Raw genomic sequence first — 25,366 nt, 5'->3', positions numbered from 1 at the left:
GCTTAGCTTGCCACACACGCAGTCCTACCACAATTGCACTGGTACAGGCAGAGGACTACACCATGATGGACACTGTCTAAAGTCAATTTCAGCCCCCCAAGCATTCAGTATCAACGTTTTATAAAACAGTATTACTAGAAATAGCTTTTCAAATGCAGTTTTGAGACTTTTACATCGTTTCTGGGTATTATATGCCTTATTTGGCACTCCCGAAAGTAGTGCACCTCCTTATTTCTTTTGTTTTCTACTCAGATGTAGTTTCTTGTAACACAGGTTTTGAAGCACTCAAAAACCTGGAAACTTGTGAACTGAGATTTGGTATGTGGCCTTGGTAAAACAGGTTCAGCTGGGAGCGGCACCAGCTAGTGTTGCCTCCCCGATTTAAAAGCATTCCATAAAGCTGGAGGGGTGAGAATTAAGACCATCCTAAATTACCCCATGTTCAGCAATTAGCTCGAAGAGTGACCTCATTGCTCTCGGCCATGATTGGTTGCAATAGGTCCAGCAACTGATTGAGATCAAGCATAAAGTTTGGCTACTCAAAACCATCTTTGAGTCTGACTCCACTCAGACTTCCTGCATATACTTGCGTGTTGTTATGCTGATTGTCTGAATTACTCAGGCCTTCTGCTGTGATCCGGTTGTGCCTGGCTGAATGCTATGAACCTGCTGGCTGTGTAGCTATGCTGGTGAAGCTTCGGTTTCTTATTTTCTTCCTTCCTATAACCAATGTTTTATGTTTATATGCAGACAATAAAATATCTCTTATATAGTTAAATGCTGTAGATTTTTTTGCTATCAAGTCTCAAAGCCTAAATCTAGTGTCTAGACTATCGGTTACCTGCTAAAGTGATAACTTGTGTTTATTCTGCAAGCCTATCTTGCAGGGTCCCTGTTAGTCTCCTGATAAGGGCTGGAGAATTTCCCCAACCTCCTGTCTAGGGTGTGTCCTTTGTGGGGGGGCAGTCTACTGATGGGCTGGTCTCCTGTGGCTTGCAAGGGGCTTTAGAGCACAGGAGCCTAGCCTAAAAGGGGCTCTCGGCCAGGCAGTGGTTAGAGCTGCCTGCTGCCTGGTGGTGGGGTACCATGGCACCATGCCATCTTCCCTAAAAGAAAATCTACCAAGAAATTCTGAGCTTGCAGAAAGTTCACAGGGATGGTCCTCCTTACTTTCAAGAGGCCATATTTAATAGAAAGTGAACATCTGAGCATGGGGATTTTCTTTTGGTATATAGGAGAAGAAGTTTGTAATTTAGAAGCTATAGCTTGCTATCCCTTACCTTATGACTTTCCAACATGCCATACAGGTGGGCGCTAACAGAATATTAAAGATATTCAATTAACGGTAAACAACAGTAAATGTTAGCATCCAAAATTTCCAAGACCCAGTCAATTGCATGTAAAAATACTGACTTTTGGTCAGAAAAATGGCACAGGGAAAGAAGCTCCTCTTCCCCCATACTGCCATTCCAACCAGAATTGGACACTTCTAAATTGAGCTGCCAGGGCTGAAAGTCTCTGTGCAATCACATATAAACTGTACTGTTTAGTTTCTTAGAACTTAGTATGTGAGAACTAAACAAAAAACTAGTTCTTTGTGAGGGATTCAAACACCACTTCAGGTGTGCTGAGGGAGGCTGGAGAGCAGACCGCCAATGGCACATCTCTGGTGCCTTTGAAAGTTGCCCCAGTCTCAAGTGTGATTTGTCATGTGGTGCAGCTGGGATTTTTTTTGTTTCCTTCCTCCTTCAAAACAGGAGGCTTACCTCTTCCAAACCCTGATGTGCACTTGAGTAGAAGCATTTCCCAATACTTAAATCCCATCAAAGAGACACCTGCAATCATTCAGGTGCAATTGTTTTATGCACCCAAGAAGAAGATGATATTGGATTTATATCCCGCCCTCCACTCCGAAGAGTCTCAGAGCGGCTCACAATCTCCTCTACCTTCCTCCCCCACAACAGACACCCTGTGAGGTGGGTGGGGCTGGAGAGGGCTCTCACAGCAGCTGCCCTTTCAAGGACAACCTCTGCCAGTGCTATGGCTGACCCAAGGCCATTCCAGCAGTGGAGGAGTGGGGAATCAAACCCGGTTCTCCCAGATAAGAGTCCGCACACTTAACCACTACACCAAACTGGCTCTCCTGGCTCTCAAACACCCAAGAAGCCTGTACCCAAGGCTCTGCCCAAAGGTCTGCTCCAGCCCCATTCTCTTCTGATGATGATGATAGAAAGGACATGATTGACCAACCATCTTTGAAAGGCTGAGGGCACTTGAGCAGGCTTCCTGTATTACTGCTCCTGTCTCATCATAAACTGGGCAGGATTAGATGTATAGGGCAAGCTAAAACTAAGAAACACTTTCAAGCAGAGGTGCTCACTCACATATCTCTCTTACAGGGCAGGTCTTCAAACTCGAAAGGGACCAGCACTGGAGCATCAATAGGAAGCACTGAGGCTTCAAGTGGAGCAGCATCGCAGCAACAGCAGGTAGCTGTGTCGTCTCAAGCCACTTCCTCGGAGGGAGATGGTAAGTAAAATTCAAGACTACACATTGGGCTGGTATGGCCATGGGGGCCTTGGGGACTGCAGCCTGCTTCTGGGCTGTAGGCACCCAGTCAACCCACTCCATTGACTAGGCAAGTGGCACCTCAGCCTTGGGGGTGGCAGCCTAACCAGGGCTTACCGCCAGAGTCTTGGTGTGGCAATGCTCTGCAGATTCCTTACATGCCGATGATGTCTGCCATGGCATCCCTGTACTACCCATGAGTTCATCAGCCAACCAACCAGGACATTGCCTATTTCCTTTTGATACAATTGGTCTAGGTGGGAGGAATAAGGATATTCCAATTTCCTTCCTTGGCCTTTGATTTCTGTCAATCAGTACTTATTGTTTTATGCACCTACCAAACCCCATTTTCTCCATTTTGCTTACATGAAGCCTCAAAGCCAGTCAAAAGTTTTTTCATGCCTAATTAGTGAAGGAAGGGAGATATGGAACAGAGCCAATATCACCCCCCCCCAAAAAAAAGCACATACCACACAGAGCACAGGACTAACCATGAATTTTATTCTCAGATTAACAACAGGGATGCCACGACAGATGTCACAACAGAATGGAGTCTCTCATTAATGCAGAATCAAAACCATACAGAATATGTTGTCTCTAATAATCCAATATATTGATATGTGTGTACTATTCCTTGTCATATCACAGATGGCTGAACATAATGTTGTACAAGGATAAAAATATGCTGGATTTTCTTTTTTTAATTTAATTCAGTGTAATTACAAATGGGTTTTTAATATTCATTTTGCTGATTACTTCAGATAACAAGAAAATTTGCCTTTTCCAGAAAGGCTCAGGCATCTCTTTTCTGCAGCTTGCCATATTATGCCTTTAAACAATTCCCAGAGAAGTTATGGTAACTAAATTTTTATTTGTTTGCATGGTTTACAATGTTTAGGTTGCTTTACAAAAACTACTTTTCTTTCTGCAAAACAGGAGTGGGGAACGTCCGGCCCAAGGGCTGTTGACGGCCCTTGAGATCACTTGGTCTGGCCCTCAGGGATTGCTGGGCTGAGCTGAGCCGAGCCATGTGACAGCCTCCCCAGGACCTGGCTGGTTGGCGAGGATTGTGGGGCCCAGCCACACTGTGCAGTGGCCTCCCCAGGATCGCCGTGGCCTCCCTGGGGCCTGGCTGGCCAGCAGGATCACTGCAGGGCCTGGAAAAGTCACAGTCACAGTTCAGGTAAGTTTCCCCCTCATTTCTTTACTTCCCTCTTTCTATTTCTCCCCCCCCCCCATTTCTTTGTTTCCCTTAATTTCCCTTTCTTCCCCCATTTATATATTTCCCTTGCTTTCCATTTCTTCCCCAGATTTATTTATTTTCCTTTATTCCCATTTCTTTATTTCCCTTTCTTCCCTTTCTTTCCATTTCTTCTCCCCATTTATTTATTTCCGTTTCTTTCCATTTCTAATATTGGGGGATGTGGTCTAATATGCTAATGAGTTCCTGCTGGACTTTTTCTACAAAAAAAGCCCTGGGCCTAGGCATTTGCCTAGGGCAGTGGGTCGGGGGGGGGGGTGCCAAATTAGGCTCTTCCCACATGACTTCAAATAGAAAAACAATTATTTGCATTAATTTTGCCAGCCTGAAGCATTCTCCCTTGGTGGAGCGCTGCTTTTTAAGTTGATAATTTTGTATGGTCCACGAATGATGTTATAAATATCCAAATGGCCCTTGGCAGAAAAAAAGGTTCCCCATGCCTGCTGTAAAACCTATGAAACTTGAAATGAAAACTTGGGAGCAAGACCAATTCTATATCATGGACCACTGTCAGCATTGGAGAGAGAGCCACAGGAAGTTCTCTTTGGAGAACGGTTGCCAACTTCCAGGTGGGGCATGGTGATTTCTTGGAATCATAAGTGATCTCCAGACTACAGAAATCCATTCCTCTGGAGACTATAGCAGTTCCAGAGGGCAGGATCTATGGATCTCATTGCTGCTGAGCTCCCTCTCCTCTCCAAACTCTGCCCTTTCCAGGCTCCACCCCCAAATCTCCAGGAATTTCTCAGCCCATAGTTGGCAACATTTGGAGTAGGAAGTCAGGGAAAAGGAAGAGAAGCTGAAGGCCTCCCACCCAAACCTATGGCCATCCCAGCCTCCCAGCACAACCTTACAATTGCCATAGGTTTCACTGGTATTATATTTAGAGGCTATCCTGCCTCTTCTTGAATCTTAACAGCCAATTCAAGGGCAGATTTGGATTGCTGAGTTTTTAAAAATAATAGCTAATGCGATATGATGGCTAATGAAATAAAGGTCACAGAGAGAGGCCCTGTCCTATTAGTCAAAGAAGCTTGTTTAGTAGGCACAAGAGAGAGTGCCTTTTGGGTGGCAGCTCAGGGAGTGCATGGCCCCTTCACTATCAATCTTTAAGAGACAGCTGAAGACAATTTTATTTTGGACCACATCTGATTAAGTTACTGATGGTGGGAAGTTCCATCAACTTGGGGTAACCCCAGCCAACTTGCAGTGACCCCAGAGAATTTTAAAGGCAATGATGCTGTTTGCCACTGCTTGTCTGTATGTAGCAAGCCTAGACTTCCTTAATGCTCTCTCGTCCAAGCAGTAACCACGGATGATCCTGCTTAACTTCTGAGATCCGACCAGATTGTGTATACAGTCGGGGCAATTAAGTTACTATCTTATAATGTAGTCTGTCTGTCTCTGTCTCTCCATATTTTATATACATTTTATATATATATATATATATATATATATATATATATATATATATATATACACACACACACACACACACACACACACAGAGGCACACAAGAAACTTGCAGGGAGGGGGCATTTCCTTTAAATAAAATTTAATTAGCAGTGCTAAAAATTACAACATATATAACGTAAAATATATATATAAAATAACTGCATAAATCTAGCATACAGGACATTACAGTACAGTGCATCAATTACCTACCCTCAAAACACAGCAAACAGTCTATTTTAAGAAAGGGCCAAAAGATTACAGATAAGTCTACTTATCTGAGTTAACATGAGCTAGCTCACAGATTTGAGCTCCCCTTAGCTCAGGAAGGATGACCCCAGAGCACAATAACTTATGCAGAACTCCCAACTTTAATGTCAGTAGTTGATAAAGTAAAATTTTTGCTCACAAGACTCCGCAGCTTAGAGGGAACATTGGCCATCACATATGAAAAAGTCAGCTTTATCTTCTTTACAGAACCAACATTCATCAGTCTTGAATGTATAAATCTTTGCCAGCTTCATGGGGGACAGATGTCATTTATGAATCATTTTAAACAAATTTTCTCTGAAGGAAAGGCCGTTGAGTAAAACCAAATTTCCAAGCATCATGCATAATTTTACCTATATTTTTCTGCCATCTACAATGGAAATTAAAATCAGGCTTAAGGAATATTTTCAATAAGCAGAAGTATTATTTTGATGCAAATCCTTTATTATCAGACACTAGTAAATCCTCAAATTCTGTTGTTGATCAAAGGACAGTTTTCTGTATCACTTTTTCTGTAGAGGTTCTAATTTATGTAGAGGTACGTTCTAATTTGAAGGTACTCAAATTCTGAATTGCCAGGATTTGTGGCTATTTTTAATTCCTTTTATGGGATCACTTGATTATTAATTATCAACTCTCCATAAGAACTGTAACCAAAAATTTCCCATCTTCATAAAGGGGCAAGTTCTTGACATCAATCATATCACTGATAACTGGGGCTAAAGCAGAGAATCTTGGTGACAAGTTAACTTTTCATATAGGAGCTTCCCCCATACAAACCAAGGGGATCAGCCAAAAAAGAGGAAGCGGTTGGGGTGGGCAGGCATGGAGAGGTGGGTAATCAATCAAGTGGGTGTAAATACAAGTGAGAGTTTTGCAAGGGGGGGGAGAGAAATAGCTTCAGCAGCCCTGGGTTGCCAATGTAACTGTGGCAAGCTGGCACTTTCATTAATACAGAGGAAGTGTGGGTTCTACAACCTGACTACTTTGCAAGCATGATTAATTTCTATTGCTGCAGCCATGGGGGAGATGATGATGGAGGAAGGAGGGAAAGGGGGATGGAATATATGCCCGGTTAGCAAGGAAAGAGGCAAAGGGAAGGAGTTGTCTGCAAATGAAAGCCACTTCTTTAGCGGAGGGTGCAGTGCTCGTTCACACACACACAGACACATGGGGGGGGGGGCGCGGGATGCCATCCTCTCCAGCATGTGCAACCTTTACAACTGTTTCAGACAAGATGGAAAGAGGAGCATTTTCAGCCAGCACCAGAATAGCAGTGTTGTTCTCCCCCCCCTGCCCCCCACAAACGTGTTAAAGAGGCAAGTGTCTGCAGATGTAGCAAGCAGACAGTCCTGGAGCGTATGATCTCTCTACAAGCTGGCATCTCTGTCCCTACCAAAAAGATTAAATACCTGGGGTGCAAAGTCGTATGGAGAGAGCCATCTTTTGCTCCTCCAGGCACCTTTCTTTCTAGTCCTGGAGCTTAGTAATAGCATGTTTGTTCTGCAGACAAAAGCCTGCTTGCAACGGCCATGGCTTCTCTGCCCCCACCAGCATCGCTGCCTCCTTATTCCCCCTTCCACCTCCCAGGGACTGGCTCAGGGTGGGAGGGGTAGCTGCCCACCAAGCTTCCTCTCCCCTGGCCATGCTGACCCTGAGCTCCAGCAACACGAAGTGCCACCAAACCTGCAGGAATGGAAAGGCAACCGACTGAGCATGAGAGCAGATAGAGGAAACTGAGTCCAACACAAACGTTCACTTTTTTAGGCTTGTCATTCTCATTCCTGCTGTTCATCCTTCCTGCAGCTCAAAGTAACAAGGGGGTGGGATTTGTGTGGGAAGGGAGTGGCTTTTGGCCCCATCCACTTCAAGAGGGGAGGAGAGAAGAGAGCCAAAAAGTGAAAGCTCCATTTGATAGCTGAAATAATTATACCCTCCACCTCTCTCCACTCCTCCCCCTCCCTCCCCACTTGCTCAGGGGGCCAGGCTAGACACTGGGCCATTTCTGGCCTGTGGGCTGTACATTTGACACCTTTGCTGTAGATATACTTTATCTTGATTTCAATAAGGCTTCTGATAAGATTCCACATAGTATTCTTGTTGACAAGTTGGTAAAATGTGGTTTGGATCCTGTTACCATTAGGTGGATCTGTAACTGGCTGAAAGATCAAAAAACATCTGGAGAGCTACCATTGGCCACCTCCGTCATACATGCTTCACAGAGCCACGTAGCTCTGCCTGCTCACCCGGCTCATACAGGTCTAATCAGTGAGATTTAAAGGCACACATACACCTTCCAAAACTGCAAGCAGTTGCCAAGGGTCTTCGAAGCCTTTTGAGGTAGAAAGGCAGATGGTGGCTGTTGTGGCAGGGCTTCTCCCCACCCCAAAGCCAGAGATGAGCAGAGTCAAGGTACAAACGAGTGTTTTCAACCCCCTAGGCTTTTGCAAGGAAACAGACACTCTGATCTCTTTGGGCTTCTCCCCATGTGCCCTCTGCCTCCCCACCGCCAATTTAGCGCCCCCCACAGGCCCACATCCTAGGCAAATGCCTAATTGGCCTAGTGGCAGTCTGGCCCTGCTTGTAGGGTCTTCAGCCAAAAGTCAGGTTGCAAAATGATTTTATCCCAGTTTTGATGCCTGACCACAGTTCTGGCATTGACATTTATTCAACGAGCTCCTTCACTCAAAACCCAGGAGTTACAGGTTAGTTAGTGGTAAATGGAAGACAGAGCACTCAAGGGGACTACAGGAAGACAAGAGTACTGGTCAAGGAGGAATCCATGTTTGACTGCAGATTCCAAGTAAATTCAAACAAGACAGAAATGAACTACCAGGTGAATGAATAACTTCTGTGATCCTCTGCAAAGGACTTGGATCTCTTTTTGCTTGAGGCAGTTCAAATTTCTGCTTCACCAAATGCAGTATTCTATTATCTTTACCAGTAACCATTTACAAGAACAATTAAGCATATTCAGATTCTAAAGTTATTTAACTCTAAGAAAGGTACATTTTGTTATAATTAAAACTAATCAGTTTGTTCAGCACAGTTAAAGGGCAATCTGAGTCCAAGACTATAAAAGACTGATGACTTCATGAGCAAAGCATGAAGAGGGATAAACTCAGAAGCAGCTTGGGGGATTACGACTGTCAAAAGGAAAGCAACATTTGCAGCATGCAAATAAGCATCTTCTTTCCATGTCCTTTTAAATGATGTTTACCATAGTGGGTGCCCATGTGCAGGTGATGAACACATATCCATTTATAAAATGTAAAAAACAGCTAAGGCACAAAGGAGATTCAATTAGTACTATTTCTCGTATATCTTGCCAGCAGCATTTGGGCTGAATCCAGCATTTCTGCAATGCTGTCCTTAAAATTCTGCCACCTATACTTAAATTATGCCGTTCTTTCAGTATGAGACATCAAGGATGAAGCTTTCATTCGCTACATAAATGTGCATTACATATTTCAGCCATACTTCTATGCAGGCAAACTACAATGCACAAGAAATACAGATGTTTGCTCATCATTCACATGGATTGCTTCTGTGCAATGAACAACAAATGTTGACAGTACAAACCCCATGCTACAGCACAACCCATTACATATGAATATCTGAAATATTTAAGCCCACTTAACTCCAGCACAGACTGAAGAATTCCATTGAAAAACTCTGCCTTTGATCCAAATCAGAGTTCTTTGGGGGCAATTCAAAGCAGCACTAATTACTTCACCTCTGCTATTTTCAAGAGCTGAACAGAGAAAAATCAGACCTCATACTTTTACACATTTGACAAACACAAAAGTATTCCACAAAATTCTTTACAGTAATGGCCAGTTCTACAATTAAGGTCAGTTCCAAATGGAATATCTTCAAACAATAGTTGGGTTGAACCTAACGTGAAAACGCTGCCTTCCAAAATGCTTTTCCTAGAATGAGAAAGGCCGGGGGGGGGGGGGGGAGCAAGTTGTACTAAGCTAGGTATAACCAATTAAAGCAGTATTACCTTTAGCAATAACATAATTTCGAATCAGAAATCTTTTGTAAATAATTTACAAAGCCTGTGGAACATAAAACTCTGCAGAAATCACTACTACACAGCTAAAATATCAGTTGAAGAAAGAGATTCCAATAGGTAACCTAACAATGCAAACATTTGAAGTGCTATCCCTAGATCATGGTCATGTTATTCCTACAACATAAATCTACGTGCTCAAGATTTCATTTGTACATAAGACCCAGCAGGATCTATATTTATATCTCATGTAGATGTCTTTCGAAAATTAACCATGCTTTCTATTAAATAAAACTTGTATATAATGTATGTAATGTTAATTTTAATGCTTAATTTTATATTTTATGTTAGTTTTACATGTTGTAAGCCGCCCTGAGCCACCTAGTGGGAAGGGCGGGATATAAATCTCAGATAAATAAATAAATAAATATTGCTTTCACTGCCTTGGATTTCAGTTCTCCTTCCTTTATTTACTGCCAGAAATAAGCCTACATTTTAAAACTTTAACACATCTCACCCAGCAAACTGAAAGCTTTGTTATTTTTCACTTCCCCGTTAAGCTTCAATTAACTGGCACTTCACAAGTTTTGAAGTATTATAACAAAGCTTATATTTTACATTAGTCCTCTGAAATATTTTTCAAGGCCAAAATTAAGCCATCCAGAATATTAGCCAAGTGATCAAGGGTTGTTAAGAGTCCATTTCCCATCTGGTTATAATCCGATTCATATTAATGACATCCCTGCTAACTAGGATCAAACTCAAAAACATTTCCTCTTCATTTCTGGAAGGTATTTATAACTAACCAGGCAGGGCCAGTGCTGAGGGTTCTGTCACTAGAAACAGACCCCAGTGCTGCGCCCCCCCACCCTCCCAGCTCCCTGTCTTTTTTTTTGCGCGCACACCACAATGACATCACTAGGTGACATCATCATGAGGCCACTTTCCCTCTCCACTACACTCTTTGGAGGCTTCCTTGGAAGCGGGGCCGGATTTGGCCCCGTTTGCACGCCGGGCTCCTCTTGGGGAACCCGGCGAGCAAACGCCCAACCTTGCAGTACGGGAAGGTGAAGTGGGGCTGGATCTGGCCCCGTTTGCACGCCGAGCTCCTCTCGGGAAACCCGGCGGGCAAACACCTGACCCTGCTCCACCTCCCCACAGCGTGGGAAGGTGAAACAGGGCTGGATTTGGCCACGTTTGCACACCAGGCTCCTCTGGGGAGCCCTGCATGCAAATGCCAGACCCTGTTCTGCCTCCCCACAGCAAGGGGAGGCAAAGCAAGTCCAGAACTGGCTCCGTTTGCATGCCAGGCTCCTCTCGGGGGAAACTGGCAAGCAAACGCTTGACCCTGCTCCGCCTCCCCGTGCCACAGGAAGGCGAAGCAGGGCTGCTCTGCCTCCCCATGGTGCGGGGAAGCCGAGCAGCTTGCTGGCATGTGAGGAGGGGCGCCCCGTAGGCCATGCAGCACCCTAGGCAGCCTCCTAGCCTGCTCCCATGCACCGGCCCTATAACCAGGGCCAGATCAACAATTAGGCCAAGTAGGCACTGGCCTATGGGCCCCCACGCCTTTAGGGGCCCCAGGTCAGCCGCCCCCTGTTTCCCCCCCTGCCTGCAGCCCTCCCAGCCTGCATGTGCAGCCAGCAACTGAGCCAGTCTTTGCCCAACTTGCCTGGTGCGGCTGCTGCTGGTGTCGTCACCAAGTTTGCCTCTCTCTGCCTCTTTCTCGCAGCTTTGTCAAAGGGGCTTTTGAGAAGGTGCCTGCAGGCTGCAGTGGAGGTCCCCCTCGCAAATAATTTCAGGGCCCCCCTTGCAAATAATCCCAGAGTTGCTGGGATTATTTGCAAGGGGGCCACTGAAATTTTGACTGCCTAGCAGCCTCCATAGAATTTAATCCAGCACTGTAATTAACTACTTGTTAATGCAAAGCATTTTTTGTTTTCAGGATTTTGCCTTGTCTTTTTAGATGTTGAAATGGTAAAGTTTTGACTGAGAAATAGAAGAAACACTGGAGGTGTTGTATCCACTCAAGTTCCATACCATGCGTCTCCCATCACTAAGTACAATCCTACGGACATTTTCATTGTGTGTTCACATTACACTAAACAATGCCTCCCCCCCCCCAGATTTTTGCTATTTTTACACAGTAAAAATCCAGATGTGAAATGCATTATTTAGTGTAGTGTGAACGCACCATTGGCGTAAGGCCCACTGAACAGAACAGAGTAGGATTCTGAGCAGACCTTAGGACGGCACTCTGAATGCCTCTTATGGATATTCTATATGAAAACTGTTGGAGGAAACCACCAAAGATACTGATCTTCTAGTACCACCACATTTGTAATATTTACACTCCACCATTCAAACATACTCTTTCATAGTGAAACCTTCCATTGGTACCCAATGAGCTGAACAACCTTTCAACTCCTCAAAAAAAAAAAAAGCCCTTTATACAGTAACTGCCATTGAAATCCATACCAAAAGGCTCCTCCAAAATACAGCACATTTCCTGTCTTGAGGGAATTTTTTAAAATATTCCCCAAGGTTTTCATCATGAGTTGCCTTTGACCTTTCCTCAAGCACTGGCCTGTGCCAGGGGAGGAATATTCACTGTGAGCTGCACTGCTGTCCTGGTTATCACAAAGTCTGTGAAGCGACATGTCTGTTCTTTGGGACAGTGCCTAGTAGTGATCCTATTTTGCCAGGAGACAAGAAGGCAAATAACCCAATCTCTCCAATACTGAAATCACACATGGTTTGCAAAATACAGGGAAGCTGAAATACAAACCACTTTCCTGAGTGAACATAAGAGATGCCATGCCAGATCAGAGCAGCGGTCCATCGAGTCCAGCATGCTGTTTCACTCCAATAGCTGTGCATTGGAGGGCTATCAAACAGGGCACTGAAGCAAGACCTTCTCCCAGCACTGGCAGTCAGAGTCTTGCTGCTTCTGAATACAAGAATACAAGTGGAGAGCCGGTTTGGTGTAGTGGTTAAGTGTGCGGACTCTTATCTGGGAGAACCGGGTTTGATTCCCCACTCCTCCACTTGCACCTGCCGACATGGCCTTGGGTCAGCCAGAGCTCTGGCAGAGGTTGTCCTTGAAAGGGCAGCTGCTGTGAGTGCCCTCTCAGCCCCACCCACCTCACAGGGTGTCTGTTGTGGGGGAGGAAGGGAATGGAGATTGCGAGCCGCTCTGAGCCTCTGTCCTTGAAAGGGCAGCTGCTGTGAGAGCCCTCTCCAGCCCCACCCACCTCACAGGGTGTTTGTTGTGAGGGAGGAAGGGAAAGGAGATTGTGAGCCGCTCTGAGACTCTTCGGAGTGGAGGGTGGGATATAAATCCAATATCTTCTTCTACAAAGGCCCCCTTTTGTTGCCAAGGCTAGTAACCACTGATGGAGCTCCCCTGGACAAATCAGTCTAATTCCCTTTTCAAAACCATCTCACAGGCATCGGCCACCGCTACAGTCACCGGCAGTGAATCCCACCATTTAAAGACTCCGAGCGCCCTGCATCTATTGCCCATCGCTTTAGTTAGATTTCACTTCAATCCCACCAAGTTTCATTATTAAGAGAGAGAAAGAAGCAGCCATCGGCTGCTACAAGCAAAAAATCAAACGGCGTCTGAAATGCACATTTAAACCTGCACGTGTTTAATTTTTCCCACGCGCTCCTCGGCCACGAGGCCAGCGGGTTGAGAAGCGCTCTAAGCAGCGCGCGTGAATTCGGGCCGCGTCTAAGAGGGGTCCGCGCCGCCGAGGTCCCGTCGCAGCGTCTTCTGCCTCGAGAACCACTTGAGCGGCCCGCGCACCCGTCGAGGCCACCCTTGAAACCCCCCCGCAGCTTTCCAATCGCTCTCTATTGGCGGCCCCTGCTTCGGCAAGATTTGTTCCCAGCCAACGAAAGAAGGAAGCCGCTTGCTCGACGTTTGCGCGCCTTGCAGAGCACGGCCGGGGCAGCACCTCCCCGCCCTCCCTGCACGGGTGCCCGCCCCCCGCCGGCCTGTGCAGCCGCAGCCGAGTCGCTTCTCCCCCCCCCCCCCGCCGGAGCCCGGGACTCACCGGAGGCGAGCTGCAGCCAGGCGCACGTCTTGTAGACGGCGGCGGCGTTGCAGAAGCAGAAGAGGCCGAAGCAGCCGATGCAGGCGAGGACGAGCACCACGGAGAGGCCGACGAGGGCGGCGGCGGCTTGGAAGGCTCCCGACGGGATGGCCGCGAAGTCCGCGAAGCCGCCGGCGCACGCCACCTCGCCGGAGACGCCCCGCTCGGTGCAGAACTGGAAGAGGCCGAAGTAGCCCGCCTGCGGCGTGTCCGCGCCGTCGCCCACCCAGTAGGGCTGCAAGAAGCACACCACGTTGACGATGGCGAAGCAGATGGTGAAGACGGCCCACAGCACGCCGATGGCCCGCGAGTTGCGCACGTAGTGGCTCGCCGACAGCCTGGCCGCCTCTCCCGCCGGCCCCAGCGCCGCCCCGGCAGCCGCAGCTCCCGCCATCGCCGCCGCCAAAGCAGCCGAGCGCCAGCCACGCGCCCTTCAGCGCGGCGCAACGCCACCCAGCCCGGGCCACACGCGCGGCTGCGCACTCACGCTCCGGCAGGCCCCCTGGGAAGGGCGGGGGGGGCGGCCCTGCCCCCTTGGGGGAGAAGCAAACGCGGCACCTGTTGGCTCCCGGCGGCTGGGCAGGCGGGCAAGGAAGACGGCGCTGTGCCCTTCGAGCCAGCGGCCGGTTGAGCTTGCTTTGCATGACTGCTGGCTCCTTTGCGGGGGTGCGAACAGGGATGACAGCGCTGCCCACTGGAAACAATGGGAGAGGCTTAGGGTTGCCAAGTCCAATTCAAGAAATATCTGGGGACTTTGGGGGTGGAGCCGAAAGCAAGGGTGTGGCAAGCATAATTGAACTTCAAGGGAGTTCTGGCCATCACATTTAAAGGGACTGCACACATTTTTAAACCCCTTCCTTCCATAGGAAATAATGAAGGATAGGGGCACCTTCTTTTGGGGCTCATAGAATTGGACCCCCTGGTCCAATCTTTTTGAAACTTGGGAGGTATTTTGGGGAGAGGCACTAGATGCTATACTGAAAATTTGGTGCCTCTACCTCAAAAAACAGGCCCCCCCAGAGCCCCCGATACCCGCGGATCAATTCCCCATCATTCCGTATGGGAATCGTTCATAGAGGTGCATGATGGCTCTGTGGGCGGGGCCTCCCCCACCGGCCAGCTGGCTGGGGGAGGGGGGAAGCCTGTAAAACCGGGGGATCCCCCTCTGGGACCTGGGGATTGGGAAGCCTAGAGAGGCTGGAAGGCCCATGGGAAATAAGGAACGAGGACTTTAAACCCCGTTTTTACCCACCTGGCCTGATCCCCGATTTTGCCCTCCGGTTAAAAATAAAACTGGGGAGCCAGTGTGGGGGTAAAGGTGAGGTATGAGTCCCATGGTCAGCAACAGTTTAACTGAATGTGATGTAAGAATCACTCAAGAGTTGTAAAAGGAAAAGTCAGAGCCCTGTTAACAGGTGGCAGAGAATCCATCTATGTCTAGCGAGTATGCCAGTAATCAGTTCCTCAGAAAAAGCTGCAGCATGTTCACTTAAAATAAAACTCCGGGACCAATACCTTGATAAAAGTGAACTCACACATGTTCACTTTAATGAAAAACTCAGCATACACACAAAGAAAAAGCATGTGTCCATAGAGTGCATTCACTCGACAGGGCTTAGAGCAGAAACTTTATCAGTAGAATGCCCAGAAATGAAAGAGGGCAAGAAGAAAGGAAGGATATCAGACTGCAAACTCTTCTCCTTTGGGTTGCTCTTAGTGAAAAGTATTAACATTGCTTTTGATTTCGGGGTTTGTTTCCCCCCCCCCCCTTTGGACTAATCCTTTCCTCCAGACTCTCCATCCTGTGCCATTAACTCATGCAAGCCTAGTAAACAGACAATGCCAATCCATTGACGGTTCTGCATTATAAATAGAGACACTGAGTTTATCTTTGTATGGCCTCTAGGCTGCCTCTAAATATGGCTGCAAGTAAGTCAGTCATAGTTGGACGTATAAAAACCAACTAGAAAGTAATTGTGGCCTTGTGACAAGGCAACCACTTTATTAATCACCCCTATAAAATGATCACCCTGTTGTTGCATCAGTTTTCAAATTTTTTCCTTCAGAAATGGCACGTTAGGTATGTAAAGAATTAAGCAGTTTTTTGTTTATTTGAACAACTTTCACTTATTGTTTGGGATTTAGAATTGGTAGACAGACAATTAAATATAATCACAGAACTGCGTCTTATGTTGCTGAATACACAAGAGGTGTTTTTAGATATATGGCTGTTTGGCTTTCACTGAAGGTTTTACAGATGTTACAATTCTTTTTCTTAGAGATTAAAGGTAAAGGTAGTCCCCTGTGCGAGCACCAGTTGTTTCCGACTCTGGGATGACGTTGCTTTCACAATGTTTTCACAGCAGACTTTTTACAGGGTGGTTTGCCATTGCCTTCCCCAGTCATCTACACTTCCCCCCAGCAAGCTGGGTACTCATTTTACTGACCTCAGAAGGATGGAAGGCTGAATCAACCTTGAACCAGCTACCTGAAAACCCAGCTTCCACCAGGATTGAACTCAGGTCATGAGCAGAGAGTTCAGACTGCAGTACTGCAGCTTTACCACTCTGCGCCACTTGTTCTAAATTTCCTTCTGAATGTCACACTTGTTAGTCAAACAGTCTTGAGAATGTATTCAGCTTTATCCCTTTAAGACTAGGGTTCTTATAGTAGACCTGCTTCTTTGGCAAAATAGTTATTATCTTCTCTTTAAGATCAATAACCTAGGTTTTTGACGTGTTTAGGGCTTTTTAATGCTACTTCAAACCATTTGCCAAATCCTTATCTTCCAGATGGTCAGTCTTTTCACACTTGATTGTAAGTTAAAACTGGAAAATGAATTCCCTCTTGTCCGGGCCACACCATCCCAGCCTCTCTTGCCATCCCGACATCCACCCCCAGAGCTTGCTCCACCGCCACGCTCCGGCAGTGCTCAGCCCAGTTGGGAGCTGGGAGCAGATCACCTGCCCCATGCACCTCCCTGTACTGGCCTTGCTGGCAGTGGGCTCGGTGGGGGCCCGGAGCAGCAGCAGGGAGCAACAGAGGAGGCCATCCAGGCTGGAGCAAGTCCCCAATGCAGCATCAAAGGAGGGGGAGGGGGCAATCACAAAAACCTCAGTGTCCCGATGGTCTTCTATCCCCACCGGTACCCCCTGAGCCTCTTCTATACAGGGCTCCCCTCTCATTACGGACCCGTCCATCTGTTCAAACTGGATCGGGTGGGGTAAGGGTTTTCGGGTTAGTCCAAAGGCATCCACCAGTTTTGGGGTGATGATTTCTCGTGTGCACCCCGAGTCAATTAGGGCTCGAGTGTGGATGAAGTGTTTGAGCTTCTGGTTTAGCAATGTCAATGGGACAAAAAATAAGAATCCAGTTATTCTCACCCGTAACGGTGCCGTTAGATCCACGACCTGCTTCTTGACACCTCTCAGTGCAGGTTGCTCTCGTTTCCCACCGGCTCGGCTCCCCACGACTCCTTACTCAGGTCGTCCAGAATTATAGTATCCTCGTCTACCACCATCGACGTGGCGGTGCTTCCCTGACTTGACTCCATACCATACCATAGACCTTTATTGGCATTAATACAAGAATACAGTATACTTTAAAACCATCAGTGACACTATAGAATATAATAAAACCTTAAAGAACCAGCAAAAGTTAAATGACATAAAAAAGCAGTAGGCTATGCATGAGTAAAAGCCTCTCTGATTTGGATCGCAACCTGTAAAAAGCCAGCAACGTGAGTAGTGACAAAGTTGTGTTTCCCGTGGAGTAAAAAACGAACCTTGGCATTGTCAGAAAGACCTTGATGGTCAGAAAGCAGTGCATCTAGGTATCTTGCACGTGGACTGCTATAAAAAGGGCAGTCCAAAAGAACATGAGGGACCATTTCGATGATCCCTTGACTACAAGGGCATCGTCTAAGATTGCGGGGGATTCTGTGGTATCTTCCGAAAAGGATGGCTGATGGTAATGCATTAAATCTAGCCAGCATGAATGCTCTTCTTTGGTGAGGATCAGTTAAAAAGAGGAAATAGGGAGCTAAAAGCCCAGGAATATGGGATAAACCCAGATAGCTTGGGGAGCAAGTTTTCCGAGCTGCCTCAGTTAGACGTTGCAACTGGATATCTAGTAGTCTACGTTTGATGGATTGAAATACCGCAGAAGCAGAGGATAGATAAAATGCATCCAAGGAAATTCCTATGGATGTGATTTTCTTTTGGATCAGGGTCAACCATTTGGATGCATGATGGTCCATCAGCATCAAAAAGGTGAAAGAATTCTGATCAGAATTAAATAAAAGACGCACCCAAAACTTAAAGGTCAAAAGCCAGGCGCGAGTTTCCAGCAGCAACAGTCCAGTTTCCATGCAAATTGCAGCATAAGGAACACAGTTGGGTAGTCCCAGAATTTTCCTCCTTGGTTCTAGTTGTCGCCTTCTTAGGTCCCGTTGTTGCCGGCTTCGGGTTAAGGGGTGGGGGGCTCAAGGTTTTTCTGGGCAGTTGGCAGCCAGTTGACCTGGGTCTCCACAGCGGTAGCACTTACAGATGGCTGTGGGTTTGGGAGTCCCTCCTGGGGTTGATCCCTTCTTCCCTTCTGTTTTGCCTCCCGACTGAGCCTCACGTCCCCCCTTCCCCCCTTGCTGCATCTGGCGTTGGAGGGCCACTCGTTTCATGTTAGTCTTCACTTCCCCGGCTAGTTGCACCCATCTCACGAGTGTTGTAGGGCAGGCCTGCTGGAGGGCTCAATCCAGGAGACTGGCGTTCAGCCCCCGTTGGTACGCTTCGATCTTCATCATCTCACTCTACCCATGGATTTTGGCACATTGGGCCCTGAAGTCCGCTGTGTACTCTCACACCGACTTCGACCCGTGATGGCCCAGGTCTCTTGGAGGGGGTCTTCGTACTGGGTTAGTAGAGCTTGCAGGAACCCAGCTACGCTGTCAAGTTCGGGGACCTGCCTTTAGGACGTCCGGCTCTTTTGGGGGGTTCCCATTCTCTTCCTCCGAGTCGGACCCACCGTGGCGGTCGTCATCTGGCCTCGGTTCCTCCCGATTGTCATTGTCTCAAATCGGGCCCTCGTCCTCCCTTTCTCCGGGGTTCCCGCTTTTCCCCCCTTTTACGGGTCTCGTCAGGAGGGTCTCATAGCGCGCTGGGGCCTCGTCCATCAGGATGGTGGAGGTTCGCAGCTCCCACTTCCGATGGATGATAAACAGCTGCTATATGTGTAGTGGGGACCCGCGTCCCCCGACTCTTCATGCCCCAATGATGTGCCAGAGGGGAGTCTTCACTCCTGCTCCTTCAAAAGGTTCAGTGGGTTCTCTGTTATTCGTCCCGGGTCCAGGACTAGCTTGGGAAACTGTCCCTGGAGGCCTTATCTTCAAAGAGCAAATTCCTGCATCTGTTAGTGAAAACAAAAGAGGCACGAAAGAGCTGCCTCTACTTTTCTGCTTTGATGTGCCCAGGTTTAATTCAGAGTTAGTTACCAGGGAATCCCCCCTCCCTGCCCCCTCCCTCTCTCTGGTATGGAGGCCCCCCCCCTTTAGAAAGCGTGGGGGGGGAGGGAAATGTCTACTAGGCACTCTATTATTCCCTATGGAGAACGATTCCCATAGAGAATAATAGGGAATTGATCCATGGGTATTGGGGGCTCTGAGGGGGGCTATTTTTTGAGGTAGCGGCACCAGATTTTTAGTATAGCAGCTAGTGCCTCTCCCCAAAATACCCCCCAAGTTTCAAAAATATTGGACCAGAGGGTCCAATTCTATGAGCCCCAAAAGATGGTGCCCCTATCCTTAATAATTTCCTATGGAAGAAAGGCATTTAAAAAGGCGTGCTGTCCCTTTAAATGTGATGGCCAGAACTCCCTTGGAGTTCAATTATGCTTGTCACATCCTTGTTCCTGGCTCCACCCCCAAAGTCCCAAGATTTTTCTTTAATTGGACTTGGCAACCCTAAGGCATCAGGATCCTGGAGAGTAATGGAAGCATGCTTCAAGCTCAGGCCTACACACAATAACAGACATAATACATAACAAGCATTATTGTTGTGTCTTGCATTTCAGTCCCTGAAATTCCAATACAGCGCGGCTACACGCGCTGAGGTGAGCCACTAGAAACCGTGAGTTACCTGACTGTAAGGGACTGTGGGTGATTGCCAATTAAGATCTGTGGCGGGAATGTTAGCTGGGCAGGATTGGACCTGCCAAGGAAGTGAGTTGTTCCAGGTGATAGTATATAAGAGGGGACCTGGCCCCGCCATGCTGTGTTTTGTAATGTGCTCCATAATAAAGCATGTTCGCAGATTAACGTCTCTAGGCTCAATACATTACAATTATGCCGAAGAGTGATAGAGACTAGAGTGTGAAACAAGATCTGTGGGTTGTCCTGCCCTGCCTAGTTCACTGGGCTATAGAGAAATTATCTGTAGTGCTAGCAGGATCATCTGAGGAGTCTGTCAAGCTCTGTTCCACCACAGCCATCCTGCCCAAGTCCTCCAGCAGTGTCACAAAGATTAAAAAGAGCAATTTGGGCTCTTCTTTTCTTCAAAAACATAAGATTATTGTAAGCCGCCTTGGGTGCCAGTAGAAATAGAAAAACATAGACTTGAAAGTGGACACAGATCTGTAGGAGTGACTATAGCTTCTCGTTCATGAAGGAAAGGGCCTCTGCACATATCTGTCTCCTTCATTATAATATAGTGGGTTCGATGCACGAGAGAGGCGAAGTGGTTGTGATCGTTAGCTCTTTATTAAGTACAGCATAAGGTAGCCTGCACTCCAAGACTGCAAAGGGGCCAACAGGGCCAACTGCATATACAAACATCAGGGTCCCCGCGCAAGCACGGTATTAGACCATTCAAACCAGCAGGGAGCCCGTGATTGGAGCAGGGCAGCAGGGATTTGGATCCTGCAGCCCATTGTTCCCAAGTCCCCAAGCTGCGTTCAGAAGGCTCCAATGAGCCAGGCAGGAACACCCAGCTCAGTTCTCACTTGAGCCCACATACACAATATTCATGAATATTTTTCAGGCGTTAGAATGGAACCCTGATGTAGAAAGTCTAAGCAGGAGTTCTGGATCTTCGTACAGTCTCTTTGTTCATCCATTTTTGACTGTTATAAACACCCATACCTACATTATGTTTTGTTTTCCAGGCCCAAACATACCTCACCAGGGAGACAAAGCTGTTGTTAACAATCCTGAATGCTGCTTATGCAAAATTAGGTGAATATAAACCTTCAAGCTCTATATTAATAAACTATGAAGAAGCAATAAGGTAAAAAGACCAGAGATCCTTGGAGTAGTCCTATTGCCATCACCATAGCAACAGAGGGGCTGCTTGCTGATGAGTGACTGCTATTGATCAATAGGACTTAACTTTTGCATTACAACTCTTTTTGTATTATCTTCTGGTCCTTCCACTGTTCCTATTCAACAGAAGGGGCAGGTCAATGACATTTCCTTCCCCAGTGATGAGAAATAATATTGGTGCCTCCTTTTGTATGGCGGTTCTGGTGTGCATATATACGATTTCAGTCTTGGAGTCCTTAGCAATTAAAAAAAAAAAAGGCAGCAGAAAAGGTTGACCTCACTGGCACTCTGATCTTAAGCTCATTTAATTAAATAAATCTCCCTGGCTTATTTCTGAGGACAGAGACTAAAGGACACTGAGAAACAGAACAACAGGGAGAAGATTATTGTTAGGCTAGCATGGGAAATAGGGGAACAGCAATAAACAAAGGAAAAGACCGACAGTATATTAAAAACTACCTATTAGGAAAAGTTTGTATATTGATTGCAACAGCAGCACTAAGTCTGGTGACATTTTAAAGACTAACCAAATTTCATTCAGGCAGATGCTTTCATCGAGAGTCTATGAAAGCTTCTGCCTGAATGAAATAGACTACAGCCTACTTCCTCAGTTCAGTGCATAAACACTAATCCTCACTATACAAATGTTGTTATTTTACGAGATTTTAAAAAATGCGGAGTGTTCAGTGGAATTGGCTCAGTGTCTCAGTGGAAGAATCTCTGTTTTGCATGTAGAAGGTCCAAGGTCCAATCCCTGGCATCTCCAGTTATAGGTCCAGCTGGGAGGTGATATGAAAGACCTCAGCCTGAGACCCTGGAGAGTTGCTGTCAGTCTGAGTAGACTTTGATGGACCAAGGCTTTGATTCAGTATAAGGCAGCTTCATGTGTGTTCAACAAAGGGCCATAAAATGCAGGAAGTCAGATAAGAAATGTAATTATGTATATTTCAAATTTACTCAGAAAAATACAGAGCTAGTTATGCTAAACACTTGTAATAAGTGGGGAGTCTAGGTTTTGCTAAGAAAGGTAATACTTATAGCAAATGAAAAATCCATATCCTGGTTTAGTCCAGAAGGGAGGCAATGTAAAACCTGTTGCGAAATGCAGTTTGTTAGTTTCACACTGGAGTCTCCCTTGAAATTTTTTTTAAAGGATTATGACTTTTATACTAGAAACAGTGTGTATTCTCTCTCACTACAGTTTGGTGTAGTGGTTAAGTGTGCGGACTCTTATCTGGGAGAACCGGGTTTGATTCCCCACTCCTCCACTTGCACCTGCTGGAATGGCCTTGGGTCAGCCATAGCTCTGGCAGAGGTTGTCCTTGAAAGGGCAGCTGCTGTGAGAGCCCTCTCCAGCCCCACCCACCTCACAGGGTGTCTGTTGTGAGGGAGGGAGATAAAGGAGATTGTGAGCCACTCTGAGACTCTTCGGAGTGGAGGGCGGGATATAAATCCAATATCTTCTTCTTCATCTTCTTCTTCTCTTTTTTAAAAAAACCTTTATTGTAAAAGAGTACAAAATCAGTTTAGTAACAGAGACTGTGTCAAAGAGCCTGTGTCATCATCAGATTCTTCAGACTCTTTGTTCTTGTCTTCGTCTGTCTTCTCTTCAACAGGAGCAGCAGCACCACCTGCATGACCACCTCTTCCCAAGGAGCTGCAGGGGCTAGAGCACCACCACCAATTCCAACATTACACATGAGACTTCCAATGTCTATGTTGGCAAATCGAATGCAAGACTGTGATCAGGCAGGCAAAAAGGGACCATGAGGAGCATATTGCAAAAAACATAAAGACCCACAATAAAAATTTCTTCAAGTATATTAGAAGCTGGAAACCAGCCAAGGAGGCAGTGGGGCCCTTGGATGACCAAGGGGTAAAAGGATTACTGAAGGAGGATAGGGAAATAGCTGAGAAGCTGAATGCATTTTTTGCCTCCATCTTCACTGTGGAAGATGAGACGTGTTTGCCTGCTCCAGGACCACTAATTTTGGAAGGGGTGTTGAAAGACCTGAGTCAGATTGAGGTGACAAGAGAGGAGGTCCTACAACTGATAGACGAATTAAAATCTAATAAGTCACCAGATCCGGATGGCATACATCCAAGAGTTCTGAAAGAACTCAAAGTTGAACTTGTGGATCTCTTGACAAAAATATGTAATCTTTCACTGAAATCTGCCTCTGGTTCCTGAGGACTGGAAGGTAGCAAATGTCATCCCCATCTTTAAAAAGGATTCCAGAGGAAATCCGGGAAATTACAGGCCAGTCAGTCTGACTTCAATACCGGGAAAGTTGGTAGAAACCATTATTGAGGACAGAATGAGCAGGCACATTGCTGAACACGAGTTACTGAGGAAGACTCAGCATGGGTTCTGTATAACATTCCTCCCAAATACAAGTGCTCAGCTTTCCATTCTTCCAGCTCCCCCAGAGTCCTCGAAACCTCCAGATCAATTCCCCATTATACCATATGAGAATCGATCCCCACATAGGGAATAATGAAGTGCTCAGCAGACGTTTCCCTCCCCCCCACCCCACCGTTTCTGGTGACTCTGAAGCGAAGGATTGGCCTCTCTACTCACGAGTTGCTGCCAGCTTCTTCAAAGTAACACAGACACACCATCCCAAGAGGAAGCCTTTCAATCGGAGACCGAAGCCTCCGAAGGTGCAAAGGCACATGGTCCTCTAGGGGCGGGGCTTACTCCCCACCAGCCAGCTGACTGGGGGTGGGAAGGAGCCTGGGAAAGCAGAAGAACCCCCGCTGGGACCTGGGGATTGGCAAGCCTACTTCCGAGAGCACTCTAACCCACCTGCCCCCAAGGAGAACACTTTCCTCAACCGCCCAGGAGCCGCAGGAGAACACATGGCCGGTGGAGGAAGTTTTCCCCATGACCATGTGGACTCCAAAAAGCTCGCCCGCTCCAGCTCACCCACTCCTCCCCTCCGAAAGCACTCTAACCCACCCACTCCCCCAACAAGAAGACTCTCCTCAGCCACTCAGGAGCTGCAGGAGAACAAATGGCCGGTGGAGGAATAAGCTTTTCCCTGTGGCCATGTGGACTCCAAACGGCTCAGCTGCCCACAGGGAGCCGCAGAACTTATTCTTCAGGTTTCCTGGCAGCAGCGGCAGCAGGAGAAAGTGGCCAAAGTTACATCCCCCTGGTTCATCCTGGCCTGAATGAGGGCTCCTGGGAACTGGGGGTGGGGCTTAGCTGCCCGAGATCAGGACCTCCTGGCTGCCCGCCCACCCCACTTTGTGCTTCTCTTTTAGAAAAGTTTCTCAAACTCTCTTTTCAAAGCAGGGTGCTCGGTGGGGGAGCAGGGGGGGGGGGCGGAAAAGGTTCGGGAACTGCACCGGAGATAAAGAAGAGCCACATGCGGCTCGCAAGCTGCAGTCTGGCCACCCCTGTTCTAGGCTGTTTCAGGAGACCATGGTATTTTTGGATGTGGATGGGTCCTTGCTGGAGCCTCCAGGCCTGAGGATACTGCTGGCTTTGGGGGCAGTGTTGCCAGGTCCCCTCATCAGTGCAGCGAGAGGATTTGAGGGCATTTCAGGGATGGGCAGGGACATCACGTGATGCCCCCAAGGAAATGACATCACCCAGAAGTGACATCATTGCATCAGGGACATCATGGCAGGACACTTTGGTTTTTGAGCTTAAACAATAGTTTGCCCAAAAACCAAAGTATCTTCCACATGATGTCCCTGATGTGATGTCACTTCCAGGTGATGTCAGCACATCAGGGACATTGCTGTGCAACATCTAAGGGAGGGGCTTTCCCTGACAGCCAACTGATCTGCAGTGGGGAGAAGCCCCTGAAATCAGGGGATTCCCCTGCTGGGACCTGAGGGCTAGCACCAACAATAAAGGAGAGTAACAGACAGGAGGCAAAGCAACAATACAACACCATGACTGATCAGAAACACCAGATATGTAGTTAGAAGCTTTTCTTATGATCTCTTATATATTGCTTCATAAACTTACACAAACGCACAACAATAAATTACAATGGTACAAAAATCAATTTTTGCAAATGTCCATAAGTTCTTAACTAGAGTCCACAAAACTAGGCTTCCCATCCCCCCCGCCCTGCCGGGGGACCCCTGAATTAGCAGCCTAATCCCCCGCTCTCTAAAAATCTGATAGCGGGGGTGGGGGGTGGAACGGCGCAGTTTCTCTTTCCCTGCCTGGCTTCAGGCTTCTCCCTTCCTCCGAGTCACAAAGACCTGCCCACTGCCGGCCTGCTATTCACTCCAGTCCGGCCTCCCTTCACGAGGTGCATGCTGGGACTTGTAGTCCTTGCATCCTCTCCGGCTGCCGGGTGGCATCTCCTCGGGGAGTCTGGACCATGTGCGTTTCTACCTCCGGAGGCTTCAGTCGCTGATTGAA

General features: G+C 47.2%; 1 protein-coding gene across 2 annotated transcripts in view; it reads right to left on the bottom strand.

The window, feature by feature from the left end:
• The window catches only part of LHFPL3 (LHFPL tetraspan subfamily member 3), a 132,934-nt gene extending 118,873 nt beyond the window's left edge, over positions 1 to 14,061 (bottom strand). For both annotated transcript variants that reach the window (XM_060244538.1, XM_060244537.1), the window contains exon 1: positions 13,629 to 14,061. In XM_060244538.1, coding sequence (XP_060100521.1) covers positions 13,629 to 14,061 — 433 coding nt within the window. The remainder of the gene's footprint in view (positions 1 to 13,628) is intronic.
• Positions 14,062 to 25,366: the final 11,305 nt, after the last annotated feature.

The sequence above is a fragment of the Heteronotia binoei genome, chromosome 8 (genome assembly GCF_032191835.1).
Source record: "Heteronotia binoei isolate CCM8104 ecotype False Entrance Well chromosome 8, APGP_CSIRO_Hbin_v1, whole genome shotgun sequence".
Taxonomy (NCBI): Eukaryota; Metazoa; Chordata; class Lepidosauria; order Squamata; family Gekkonidae; genus Heteronotia; species Heteronotia binoei.
This window is presented reverse-complemented; position numbering and strand designations above follow the sequence as displayed.